Source organism: Capra hircus, chromosome 11 (genome assembly GCF_001704415.2).
Source record: "Capra hircus breed San Clemente chromosome 11, ASM170441v1, whole genome shotgun sequence".
NCBI classification, from domain to species: domain Eukaryota; kingdom Metazoa; phylum Chordata; class Mammalia; order Artiodactyla; family Bovidae; genus Capra; species Capra hircus.
Window position 1 is genome coordinate 87,144,241 of NC_030818.1, and position 13,986 is coordinate 87,158,226.

Consider the following 13,986-nt stretch of genomic DNA (forward strand, 5'->3'; position numbering starts at 1 on the left):
GGGGTTGGGGGGCGGGAAGCTGCTGCCTCCCATCTCCACTCTTGGCACACGGAGAGCCTGAGGACAAGGGCCACGGTTACCCGGCACCATGGTCCTGGTTCTGCCAAGGCCAGTCCCAACATCAGAGCGGCCAACATGGAAACTGCCTCTTCACATTATTTCTTTCAGAAAGAATCCTCCAAAGAGCCCGAAGGCCAAACAGAATCCCAGAAAACAAACAGGAGGGGTGGTGGTCAGGCACTGGGTACATTACAATACAGGACACAGGTCCAGTTTGCAAATCGAGAGTTTTATATGATTCAAAGAAAAGTTACATCACACATATTCATTTAAATAGTATGTCAAAGTCTGTTACATAAAACATAATTCTGAAACATTTAAAATTTTATCATTGAAACTACTTTAAAAGGCTCAAAGTCAAAAAAGAACAAGCAAAACTGCTTGGGCAGTAAAGTGCTCTAGGGGCCGTGCCTCCCGCGTGCTCCTCCGACGCCCTGGTGCATGAAGGGACCCCATGCTGAACACGCCCCATGAGGATCTGGTTCTCATGTTGCGTTTTTCAGGTGAAGCTATTTTCCAACTTACAATCTTTCCATCAACAACAGAGGGCCCAAAGTGTTGTTTACAGAAGGTATTTCAAAGTCTCATCAGGAAATGGAAGTGTAAATAAAAACCCTTTTTCTTTTTTAGCACACCTATTCTTTACAAACAACACTGTTCAGAGAATGAACTTCATTCAGGGTGACAAGCAACCAAACACTCAAGAGACATATTATCCACCAGAACCTTAGTCAGACCAATACTATTTTGGGTTAATTATGAAAAATATCCGAATTTAATGCCATTTACAGCATACACATAGAAATGTTTATGCTGATCTAGGGCATGAGTGGGAGAAAGGACAGGGTGGTGGGGAAACAAGGGCTATGTACATTTAATTCTGGTTCTCTTGTAATTGTAGTATGTCTCACGACCAGTAGGAATGCTTAGCTATAGAAGTGATCAAAGACACGGAAGCCTCCTAAACACAGCCAGCACTTACAGACCTGTATGTCAATCAGCGGTTGATACTAAAGAGTAACATAATGCGTATCAAGTGACATACAGTGAATGACCGGGTGAGGGCCATTAGATTAAAAAAGACCTGAACACAAAGTCTAATTGTACATATTCAATATTTCACCTTTTACCATCATTTTAATAAAGGCAAATGAAAATAAATAAGCAGCAAAGACAGAATCTGATTACATACAGCATGACAAAAACCATTCCCAGGCTTGAAGGGCAGAGTGACATTACCATGTCCCTTATGTACATTCTCTTGCCTGAGTTCCCAAGGCTGCCCAGTGGAAGCAGTCTCAGTAGCTTCCTGGACACCAGGGTGCAGTCTCTACAACGCTGGGACCTGTGCTCATGGCTTCAGTGAGGCCCGTGGTCTCTTCTCTAAGCAGACTGCAAAATACCCCATTCCAAGTACTGTTGTGTTTGATCAGAACAACTCCCTTCCAACAAAGTAAATGAAAAGACAGCTTGGTAGGATTATTGCTGTACCGTGTCACTAACATTCCCCATCACTAATACTCAATAAGCAAAGGAATCGGAACATGGCAGCTGGACCGCACACACAGCTACTTCACCTCACGTAAGCTTTCCTTAGGTGGAAAGTTCCTCCAACCACTAAGGACATCTGTTTCTCTAAGAAGTGATTCTACCCACAAAACACTTGGGTAAGGCCACAGCAAAGGAAGTCAAAGGGACAGAGCAGCTGGGTCTGAGTGCTTATGTCATCTTTTCTTGGTGTCTGAGGTACGGACAGGAGGCTGTGAATTGACCACAGACACTTAGATGCTACAGCAGCTCTCTGCTCACTGCGTATCTACCGATTATTTTAAGTTCATCTCTGGGGCACAATCTTCACAAGTCACTCCACGGACACAGGTGACTAAGTTCTACTTAAAGAAAATTCTAATTCCTTGGGCTACATAAAGCCTTAAAGGGAAATGTTCTCTGGAATTTCCCTTGAGTATTAGGAAGAAGCTGCCTGCAAAGGTTTTCCTCCGCTCCCATTTCTTTAAGAGGCCCCTATTCAACTAGTTCTGATTTTAAAAACTCGTAGATCTAAAAGGCCTGATTGCAGAGTCGTAAATTTTTTTTTTGCCTGAATAATGTGTCAACTTCACCAAAAGCAGGGTTATTATAAAAATGTTAAACATTGAAAAGAAGATTTTAAAATCATCTATATAGAAATCGGTGATCTGAGAACCAACAATATAAGTATCTTTTTTTTATAAAAAACAGTATAAAAATTAGTACCCTGTCTCAATCCTACAAAATAGGAATAGGAAGGCTGTAAAAATCCAAATTTTGCAAAATTTATTGCCAAACTGTGTGTCTGAATGCTGGTGATTTAGATTACCAAATTTTCTTCCATTTCCTTAAAAGAACTTCTGAAACTACAAAAGATACTGAACAGGGTCCCAACGAAAAAAAGACAAGTTAACAGAACGTTCATCAGAACCAGCTCCCCTAGCCCTCAAGACGATTTTTTTTGTTTGTTTTTGGAGAGAAAACCATCACTTCCATGATTCCTGAAAAGAAAAAAGGCTTTGGAAAATTCCCGTCCACCACCCCCCGGCAGCCCTTTCAGGAGGCGGCCGGCGCGCACTCTGGCTCCAGCGGGCTCCCAGGGTCCTCCGCAGAGGCCACTCTGTTCAGCCTGCTGACCGCTGCCTGCCAGCCGGGGACCCTCTTGGTGGCCATGTGGCGCCGGGCGTGCTTTGTCAGGTGGTCGCTGCGCATGAAACGCCGGTCACACACTGGGCACACAAATTTCTTCTCCCCGGTGTGAGTTCTGCGGTGGCGAGAGAGTTCATCTGAACGAGCAAATTTCTTGTCGCAGCCGTCCCAGCTGCAGCTGAAAGGCTTCTCTCCTGAGGGGCAAGGGAACAGACAGAAACGTAAATGCCCAGCACCTTAGTGGACATGTTAAATCATGTCGTTTTAAAAATTTTGTGCGTGAAAACCTAAGAGGCAAGTAATATCCCACTATTCCAGTAACAGGTTATTTGCAAGTCAAGAAATCATTCAAAACGCGTTTCTTCCTGCCACACCTAAGACACATCATGTCAGGGGCCCAGGATGTTGAATTAATCTTATCTTTATTTTATTTTTGAACTGTTTTGTATTGGGGTGCAGCTGATTAACAATGCTGTGAAAGCTTCAGGTGAACAGCGAAGGGACTCAGCCATTCATATACGTGTATCCATTCTCCCCCAAACCACCCTCCCATCCAGGCTGCCACGTAACTCTAGGCAGAGCTCCCTGTGCTGTCCAGTAGGACCTTGGTGGTCATTCACTCTGAACAGAGCAGTGTGTAATGTCAACCCCAAACTCCCTAACCATCCCGTCCCCCTGCCAATCATAAGTTCGTTTTCTAAGTCTGTCAGTCTCTTTCTGTTTCATAAGTTCATCTGTATCATTTCTTTTCAGAGTCCACATATAAGGGATGCCATACCATGTTTTCAAATTTAAATCTTTGACTGTGAACTTGGGGTAGGAGGAAGATTCTTGAAAAGAATCAATTCCTTTAAAAAAACGTAAAAGAATTCTTTTGCTCTCTGAAGCTGCAGATCTTAAAAAAAAACCCTCCCAGGACCTTCACGACTTCTCAGAATCATTAACTCCATCTTCATGTCTGTTATTACACTGACGATGAGGTTAATCACAAGACTGGTGAGGATTCTAATAGCTAACCTCTTGTTGTCACAAGCTTCATGCGTCTGTCACTCGCTCCATTCAGAGCGCCTGGCAGCTGTCCCGCCTGCACTGGGTCTCCCTGGAGGTACGGAGGGGAGCCAGGGAGCACTTGTCTGCAAAGTCCTCCCGGCCCTTTCCTGCCTCCCAAGGCCCTCACCTCGACCAGGCTGTGACCACCATACACTGCTTGTGCAACTTTGTGAACGTATCTGTTAAATGCTGTGGCGTACTGTCATGACCTTCCTCCTAGAAGGTTTACAACTTGTCTAGTTCACCCATCTGTGTACAGTTTAGCCCCCCCAGCACAGCACTTTGTATGATAGGTGGTGAATAAATGGTTGAGTGAATGAGTACTGAAGAGACATCAACTAAATCTCTGGTATTTTCAAAGCAGATTTAACAGGAAAATTCAGCATTCCAGTGGGTTTTTATGAATCACTCTAAGAAAAAGGGCTCGCACTTCTTGGATTTCAAAGATCGCGTTGAAAGCATAAGATTACCTGTTTCCAGGAAAACGCCACTGGTGGCAGCGTACCAGGTGGCCAGATGTTGGAGACAGACAACCCTTTGGTGTGGGATTTATAAAGTGTCCCGTGTTTTCAACTTACCAAAAATGTAGCCTTTGCCCACTCTACCTTATCCTAAGGAAAACATTCTCAGGTTGGTACAGTGAAAAACCATCTTATCTAACGTAAACTTACTCAAGGTTTCATTTCTTACGAAAACTCCAATTCAGTGTGTACAAAGTAGCACCGGAATTTGATTCTTCAGAACCTTTATGGTTCCTGACACTTAAGAACTTTGGGAAACCTGAAGACAGCTTGCTTGATCACCTTATTTCATGCCATCCTATCAGTATTTCTACCAAGGGAAGCTGACCGAATGAACAGTAAGACGTCATCCCACTGCATCCTCAGATGTGGAATCTGTGTTCGGATGTGATCTGAAGCTCACCTCTGTAGTCTCAGTGAGAAGTAGAGCTTGCCAAGTCAAGGAGCCACTTAGAGGTACCTGTTCACGCTAACCCTACAGCATCAATAATCAATCATGACTTTACTAGTCAGGCTCCTAAGACAGACACTGAGTGTATACTCAGTGAGATCAGACAAGTATGCTGCTGCTGCTTCTAAGTTGCTTCAGTCATGTCCGACTCTGCGCGACCCCACAGGCGGCAGCCCACCAGGCTCCCCCGTCCCTGGGATTCTCCAGGCAAGAACACTGGAGTGGGTTGCCATTTTCTTCTCCAATGCATGAAAGTGAAAAGTGAAAGTAAAGTCACTCAGTCGTGTCCGACTCTTCGCGACCCCATGGACCGCGGCCTACCAGGCTCCTCCGTCCATGGGAGTTTCCAGGCAACAGTACTGGAGTGGGGTGCCATTGCCTTCTCCGTCAGACAAGTATACAAGTAACAAAAATACAAAGGGACAACATGGTGAAAAGCACAGCAAACCACTAGGGGCAAAGAAAGGAGGAAAGATGAGGAAATACCTTAAGAACTGGCTCTTACAGGGTTTTCAGTAAGTACAGACAGGCAGAGGGTGAACAGGGGCATCGTGGGGTTGCAAAGAGAAGGTGAAGCCAGAGAGGCAAGTTCTTCACGCGCCAAGTTTGGGGCTCATCTCTGAAGCACACAGCCCCTCCACAGCGCGGAGGGTGGTAGAGCTCCTATAAGGCCTGTGTTCCAGATGCAACTTCATTCCGCAAGTGGGAGCCACCACGGTCAGAGTTTTAATGTGCTAATTACAAACTGCTCTACCTCAAATGCATCTCAGAGTAAACTACCATAACCACTCCCTTCAGTTCAGCTTTTCCTCAGCTGTATTCTACAATTCACTGCCGTCCCCCAGGCCACCAGCAGACGCCTGGGGTTCTGTGACCAAGGGTGCTTATGAAACACATCTTGACTGCAGAACTCATGACTTGTTACTGTGCTTTCATGTATGAATGTGTATGAACCTTTCTAAGCTGAGTTTAGTGAGCAGACTATTTAGCCACTGCTACTGCTGCTGCTAAGTCGCTTCAGTCATGTCTGACTCTGTGCGACCCCATAGACGGCAGCCCACCAGGCTCCCCCGTCCTGGGGTTCTCCAGGCAAGAACACTGGAATGGGTTGCCATTTCCTTCTCCAATGCATGAGAGCAAGAAGTGAAAGTGAAGTCACTAGTCGTGTCCGACTCTTAGCGACCTCATGGACTGCAGCCCACCAGGCTCCTCTGTCCATGGCATTTTCCAGGCAAGAGTACTGGAGTGGGGTGCCATTGCCTTCTCCACACCAGCACCATGTAGCTATGTAAATGCAAACTCCATGAAAACGTAAAACTAGGTTCCTCAGATACACTATTCACATTTCAAGCGGGTGTCACTGGTAGCTACCCTCCTAATGGACAGAGAACATTTCCATCACTGCCAAAAATCCTTCTGGACAGAATGGACAGGACTACAGAGAGATCACTAGGTCATTACAGTTAGTTTTCTTCTGTGACGTCTGAGTTAAAACTATGTATTTCCCAAAATAAAAAACCAAAATTCCTTTTAAGTTCAAATATTCTAGAATTTTCCACACTTTGGAGAGCTCTTTCCCCACAGTAAGCCTAAGTTGCACTGATACAGAGTGTTTACTGAATGTGAATGGACATTTTCTAAAATGCAAAGAAAAGCTTCCACTGCAATATGAAGAGAAAGAGGGTGCATGAGCCTCATCCTAAAAGCCTATCAATCACAGGTTCAGAGAACAACTCTGAATGGAAGATTCTAGAAAAACCACTGACAGATGTACTAATGTTCACCCCAAGACGATCAAGGCTTTTCAAAACCAAAGAAAAATGGTCACCTTCTCCAGTGGGTCCCAGCTTTGCTCCCACCAAGAGAAGGCTGGACGTGTGTTTTCTAATCACAGGATCTGACCTCCCCATGCCCTACCTACCCTGCAGTACTCACCTGTGTGAGTGCGAAGATGAGCCTTGAGGTGGGAACTTTTGAAGTAGGTTTTCCGGCAGCCTGGGAAATGGCAAACATAGTTCCTCCTTCGGGAAAAGTCTACCTGAGGGGCACAGCTCTGACTGGATGCAATGAACACTGGAGCAGGGGCAAGGGGCAGGAATCTGGTGTTCCCGACAGGCATGCTGCCGGCTGAGCATGTGGTGGGCTGGGGGAGGGCCCCCTGGGGCAGAAGCAGCATCACGGTTCCCTGAGGCACAGACGTTCCCACGAACACAGGCGGGGGTGCGGGAGCCGCATGGGGCAAGACGGTCTTGACAAGCCCCGCAGACACCTGGGGAGGTGGCTTCAGAACAGCTGGTAACAGGCCACTGGGTCCAGTCACAGGGATCATTTGGCAGAGGATGGGGGGAGTAGGAATGGGGACGGAGATCAGAGGGGTGGCTTTCCTTGCCAAGTCGTTTTCATAATTCTTTGGTGAGCAGGTCTGAATTCCAACGGGCCACCCTGCCTGCTGGCCTTTGTTGGTGGGGATCAGGCCACTGGACTTGTGCGAGCAAGGCTGACAGGACACTGAGTTCATGCTGAGTAAACTGTCTGTGAGATGCATGTCCTGCAAAGTTTCAACACGTCCCAGGAACTGTGCTTCTCCTTCTGTGCAAGTTGGAAGTTGCTGTTCTTGAGTCTGGGCTGTGGGACAGGAGTGATGGGCGGAAGCAGGACTCCCGCCAGCGTGACCAGTGATACCTGTTACCGTGGCCCTGCAGGACGGGCTGGCAGCTGGCTCCAGCAGATCAGGTTTCAGACCAGGCAGGACCCCCTCCGCTGTCCTGCTCAGCACTCTGGCAGCCCCAGCAGAGGCTGGGGGGACCGCCACGACCACGGGGGCTTTGGAAGCAGTTACTTGGGGAGGAACAACTGTCCCAGTCAATGGTTCCAGGAGGTCAGGGCTCTGAGGAGGAGTCATGCACTTAAAAACAAAAGTACCATGTGAAAACGTTGTTCTGGTTAAATTTTAAGAAACTTACTTTGAACATGTTGTCTCCCCAAGGCCTTTACAAAGAAGTATCTAGAAAAGACTGGTCGAGGTCTGCTCATAGCAGCACCCAGTGGATACAAAGGCTGTATCAGCTGCTCTACTTCCTAGCTTCCTCCCCTTTTCCTGCCCTCTCAAAGCCATCCATTTGCTCCGTTGTAAGAAAACCAGTGCCATGCTTGGCCTTGCACATCTAAATGGACAATTTAAATATTAGGACTACAAATGAAAGATGAAAATGTATGTTTAAGATGAGTGCTTTACATGATAATTTTAGATTCTCAAAAAACTTCTAAAAATTCTAGTGGAAATCATCACACTTATCCATTAATCACACATGTATCCTGCACCTACTGAATGCAAAGTAAAACCTAACAGAATGATCCCTAAAAGGCCATGTTCCAACCAGGGGTTCTGTCTAAACCAAGCCTTTCTTTGTGTAACAGCCCCCCTGCCCCAACAATTCCCACTTATTTTCAGCCTCCGAGGGGAAAATTCCAATGCCAAGTAACTCTGAGAGCATGAAGCAGGGCACCTCAACCCAGGTGGGTGGGGGCGTGTGTGTATGGTGTGATGTGTGTGTGGAGTGGTGTGTGTGTGGCACGGTGTGGGTGTGGTGTGTGTATGTGTGTAGAAAGGCTTGATGAAGAAGTGGTATCTGGGTAGAGGTGGAGGAGAAAAAAGAAGGAACCAGCATAAGCTAAGACCTGTGTGTCTGTCATGTGGACACACATGGAAAGGACAAGCGGACACAGGGGTGACCAGGCATTGGGGGCTGAGCCAGAGGAACTGTGTGGGAAGTGCAGAGCCCAAGGCAGACCGGCACTTCACCCTAGGATCAGAGCTGTCTGGGTAGCCAGGCCCACTACCTGGACAATCCTCTCTACTACCTACAAGTCCCTTCTCATCCCTCTAAGTTGGTTTTCCACACTCCTTTCAATACAAGCCTCTAGCCCAGGACAATCAGATTATAATCTCCAGTTTTGCTGGCAACTGACAGCTCTCAACGTCTCCAAGTTGACAAGCAAGTTTTCTCCGGGAACTTCATAGCTGTAGCAAGTTAAGAAAACCAAAACCAGTGCTTGACTGCACCCAACTCACCCAAGAAAGCTGGCTGCCAGAGAGGCCAGAATTTCAATCCAGCTAACAAAGGCCACCTGGCACCAGAGCACAGGCCTTCCCCAGCTGCAGCTGTTGATCCTGACCTTGGACTAGGGTATCTGGGGGAACCAAAGCCCTGCCCTGCAGTTTCCCAGGGAAATCAGTACACTTCGCTTTCTCCCATCAATCTGCAGGTTTCAGTCGCTGGACATTTTCACCCCGTGGCTACAAACCATGATCAGCTGAAAGCTATTTTCAAGAGCAAAACGAAGTTTTCACCCTCTGGACCCACACACAGGGAGGACATGAACTTGCTAGCCAGCATCAGGCAAATCTACCTAGGATCTCTTCAGCACATTTAATGAACGTACTTCAGTCACTGCACAAATTACTCCTCTCCTTCGCTCTTACCAGAGTTGATAGAGAATGGAAGTCCTTTGGTAGCTCGGATGGGGCCGTGTCCACCTGCACTGACGTGGTGACATCCCCAGAGTCAGAGACGGGTGTGAGGGGTCTGATCTTCAACAGGTCAGCTTTCTGAGATCTCTGACCCCAGGAACTCATGCAAACAAGAGCCTCCACAGCTTCCATGTCATTCTGCTCCAAGATGCTGCATGTGGACCTCTCGCTGTCGTGCCGTTTCCTCTCCAGGATTGACTCACATATGTCCATGATGTCAACCTAAAGGCAGAACAATAGGATGGCTACTCAGTTCCTGGAAACACAGGGAGGGGCACCCCAACAGACAGCATGGGGACACGCACGGGAGCCCGCCCAGCACCATGGGCAGCACGTGGATGCACTCTAGCTTTCAGGAAGGATGCCCACAGAGCAGCCGAGGACCACCGAGCTCCAAGACAGCATTCTGCCGACGGGAGAAGGAGGAATGAACTCAGCTGGCCAGTGGCTTCCACAGAAAACCTTGATGCTTAACAAAAGTTATTAAGTTCCTGTTTTCCGTCGGTAAAATGAATAATAAGACTTATTTCTAGAGGTATGAGCCTGTCTAGTACCTAACTGTCCGCGGTGGAGAAGAAAAGACACCCATGGCTCAGGTCGGCTGAGATGAGAGCACGGCCCTTCTGAGCCAGTGAAGCCACCAGAGTATCCCCACAGGCCCATCAGTGACAACCTTGGAGGATCCACACCAGGCAGGGCATCCATTGCTCAGCAGAGCTTGAAGCAGGAAAGCCCGTGCTGTTCGGTCCGGGTCCCCACAGCCGGGGGCACCAAGTCACTTCTGAGGCCACCAGGCCAGCGAGGGGACGGAAGAAAGTTTAAGATCCGCCACCAGCCGGAGGCCTGAGGGCTTTCCAGCGCAGCACCCTGTCTTTTTAAGCAAGAGAGGGGTGGGAAGCAACTGGAACGGATCTGTTCCCAAAGAAACTTTACATCTACGAAGATACACACTTCTAGTCAGTTCAGTCGCTCAGTCGTGACCGACAATTTGCGACCCCATGAACTGCAGCATGCCAGGCCTCCCTGTTCATCACCAACTTCTGGAGCTTGCTCAAACTCATGTCCATCACATTGGTGGTGTCTGCCAACCATCTCATCCTCTGTCATCCCCTTCTCCTCCCGCCTTCAATCTTTCCCAGCATCAGGGTCTTTTCCAATAAGTCAGTTCTTCACATCAGGTGGCCAAAATATTGGAGTTTCTAGTCAGTTTGCCTCAATACTTAACCTGTCCTGCCCACGTTGCCCCCCACCCAACCCCCAGAACCCAGGTAACGCTGCTGCTTTTTACAAAGGCTGCTCTGGCCCGCTTCTGCCCGCTGCTCCGGGCCTCCTTGGAAGGAGCTGCGAACTCACAGACGTGGGGTCTGCCTCCTGCTTGGCGAGGAGGAACAGGGCGTTGCGGGGCCCCCGGATCTCTCGGCTCCTCAGCGGCCCGCGCGGATCGACGACTAGGCCCCAGATGCAGCCAGCGAAATCCACGCGACCCTCAGGCCTGGACCGGAGACACCCCGAGGTAGAGGCGTGGCGCCCCGCCCCACGCGTGCTGCCTTCCCGCCAGCACTTGCCCCGCCCCTGCGTTCCCACAGCCCTCGCCCCGCCTCCACTTTCCCGCCAGCTGTTGCCCCGCCCCCTCGGCCTTCTCACCGCCCGCCGGCCGCGTTCCCAGTCCCGGCCCCTCCGCCGGCGCCCCGCCCCTCCGCCGGCGCCCCGCCCCTCCGCAGCCCTCGCCCCGCCCCCTTGGCCTTTTCACAGCCCGAGGGCCGCTTTCCCAGTCCCCGCCCCTTCGATGGCACCCAGCCCACCTCGGCCTTTCCCCGCCCCCGACGGCGCCCCGCCCCCCACAGCCCTTGCCCCGCCCCCACCCTCCCGCCAGCTTTTGCCCCGCCCCTCGGCCTTTTCATAGCCCGAGGGCCGCGTTCCCATAGTCCCCGCCCCTCCGCCGGCGCCCCGCCCCCGCAGTCCTCGCCTCACATTCCCGCCGGCCGCACCCCGCCCAACGGCCCCCTCCTCACAGGGCCTGGTGACGTCATGGCTGGAAATAGTCCCGCACCTGGGGGCTGGCAGGGCGGGGCCGCTGCGGCAGCGCCGGACAAAGCTGCGCGTGGAGCGGCACGAGGCACACGCCCCCTTCCCGCCCCTCCCGCCGCGGCCTCGCATGGCCACCGCCCCTCCCGGCGGCCGAACCCACCGGGGTTCCTAACAGTGCGCCCGCGGCGGCGGCGAGGCTCCGGGTCCTCCTCCACTCGCCGGGCCCGCACAAGGCATCGCGTTCCCACCTCGCCCCTCACGCCGAGGGGTGGCCACTCACCACGCGCGGCGCGTCGCCCGGGCCCGCGGAGCCCGGCGTGTGCATAGTGCTGGCGGCCTGGAGGCAACAAAGCGCCCGCGAGGCAGGAGCTCGGGGGCTCGGCAGCTGCCGCACGTGCGCGGCGGGCGGCGGCGGCGACCACCCGGAGCACCGGCGGCCGGCGCGCGCCTCCGCCCGCCCGCGCAGCTCTGCCCTGGCGCGGCCCTCGCGGCGCGGGAGGGGCGGGGCCGGGGCCGGGCAGGGGCTGGAGCGGCGCGGGGGCGGGGCGCGGAGGCGAACCAAAACACGCCCCGCCCCCTCTGGGCGGGGCCGCTCGGCGACAGCCAATCCGCGCCCGGCGCGTTCGCCGCCGGCCAATCGGCGCCGCGCCGGGCCGCGTGATCAGAGCCTGGCCGCGGCGTGATCGGGCAGGGCGGGACGCGGCACGTGTTTTGGTCGCGGCGACGGGGCGGGGCCTGAGGCCCTGGAAAGTAGGGGAAAGGTGCCGGCGGCGGCGGCGGCGGCGCTGCAATGTGATGTGACTGCTACGGCTGCGGCTGCTGGCCGCACGGCCAGGCTCCGGGAACCGACCGCGCAGCTGGGGTGGGGGGAGTCCCTGAGACTAAGGAGCTGGCTGGGGTGAAGGACTGCGCTTAAAGGCGATGGGGGCGGGGCACTGTCCGTAGCCTGCCAGAGGGCAGGTCCCCACTGAGTGAATCCGCACAGTGGAGACGGCTCACCTAGAGGCCTCTATCCAGAATTTGCTTTCTTGAGCCCCAGGTTACGTTTCCTGCATCTGCTCTTTGCAGCAGATATCCAGTGCCCAAGATTCTAAACCTGTGTCTGCTGGACGCGCCCCCCGTCCCCAGGCAGCTCCGGGCTGCAGCTTCCGCTTAGTTCAGGGGGAGTGGGGAATTGAGGGCAAGACGGATGCCCACCCAAAAGTCACCTGGTGAAACCCATTCTCCCCAGACCAGGTGTGAGCATCACTCCCCTCTGGGACGTCTTCCGGCCTGAATGAGAGAAATGCCAAGGACCCCCAGAACCGCCCCCCTCCACTCCGCCGCCCCCTTCGCCTCCCCATCTCCCACCAGCATTTCGGTTTCCTGTGTGTCTCTGGGTGTGGTTTATCCATTCGGCAGCTCAAAGTTCCTAAAGAGCAGGCAGAGTTTATTTGTACCCCCCCCCCCCCGCCCCGCCCCGCCGCAGCCTGCAGTGAGGCATGAGATCACCCTTCATCCACTTACGTGACCCATGCTTGCTGAGCTCGGATATGGGTTGGCACAGTTCACGGTGCAGAGGCCGCGGTCAGGAAACCTCGGCCCTAAAAGCTGAGAGCAGGTGAAAGGAAAGGAAACCTGCCCTGTGGGGACTGGCTCCCAGCAAGAGAATCCCTGAGCATAAGGAACAGGCCACCAGAGCACCAGGCCCTCCCCCTTGTACGGATAAGTAAGCAGATGGGGTCCAGGGCTCTGGCCAGCTTGTTCCTCGACAGGCCTTCTCTGTTGGGCAGTGGGATGATAAGCTGGCCTCCGGCTTCTGTCCATTTCATCTTCAGATCATTCCCAGTACCTTTCATGGCCTGTAACCTTTGTTTCTTAGTTATTTGTTAACTGTCTCTCAACCAGAAGGAACCCTCCCCCCAAGTAGTTAGGGACCTTGTCTGATTCACTGTGAACCTCTGGTGCCTGGTTCCCTGCAAACACACAGTAACCATTGGTTGAATGAGTGAATGAAGGTCAACACCATCCCCCGCAGGCCACCCCCCCTTAGACATCCTGCGGACACCTCTAATTCAATGTCCTTGAAACCGAGTTTCCATTCTACCCCAGTCTGGATTTCTCACCTCTGGAAGGAAACCCACCAGGTACCTCATCCCTTCATCCAGAAATCTGAGTCACCTTTGACCCTTCCCTTGCCTACACTTGCTTCCTACTGCCAGTTACTTTGTGTTCTTCTTCCTAAATATTCCTCAAACTCTTAACTTCTCTCCATTGCCTACTCCTGCTGTGGTTCAAGCCACCATCTTTTCTCCTTTTCTCACCTGAATTATTCCACTGCTTCCCAATGGGTCTCTCTGCCCCTAGCTTCATTGCAGCAGTCTGCCTCTCATCTCACTGCCAGAATGATCTTCCAGAAGTAGAGATGTTATGAAACCCTCAGTTTGGAATCCAAAGAGCTATGGGACTGAGGCTTACTCCTTAGGTGGGACTCCATGAGTCTGGGTAACCAGGCCCCTGCCAGAGCTTCCTGCACCATTCAAACCGGTTCCCCAAATCCTTCTGCCTCCTGACCCATAGCCCCAGTACAGAGCCCCATGTCCCCCACACCACATGAAGTCACTCTCTTCTGCTTTGTAAGTGGCATTCCCTCTGTGTGGAACACCCCTTCCCTTCTCCTCTTTTACTCT

The 13,986-nt window shown here is 52.0% G+C and overlaps 1 protein-coding gene across 2 annotated transcripts; it reads right to left on the reverse strand.

Annotated features, from left to right (window-relative positions):
- On the reverse strand, positions 269–11,772 carry KLF11 (Kruppel like factor 11). 2 transcript variants are annotated; one of them, XM_018055669.1, is made up of 5 exons: positions 11,598–11,651; positions 10,643–10,781; positions 9,242–9,511; positions 6,694–7,663; positions 269–2,930 (listed from the first exon to the last, which is right to left on the reverse strand). In XM_018055669.1, the coding sequence occupies exons 3-5, from the start codon at positions 9,500–9,502 to the stop codon at positions 2,644–2,646; spliced, it is 1,518 nt and encodes a 505-aa protein (XP_017911158.1). In that variant the 5' UTR covers positions 9,503–9,511; positions 10,643–10,781; positions 11,598–11,651; the 3' UTR covers positions 269–2,643. The 2 variants fall into 2 exon arrangements, with proteins under 2 accessions (XP_017911158.1, XP_017911157.1); XM_018055668.1 differs by lacking the exon at positions 10,643–10,781 and having other exon boundaries at positions 11,598–11,772.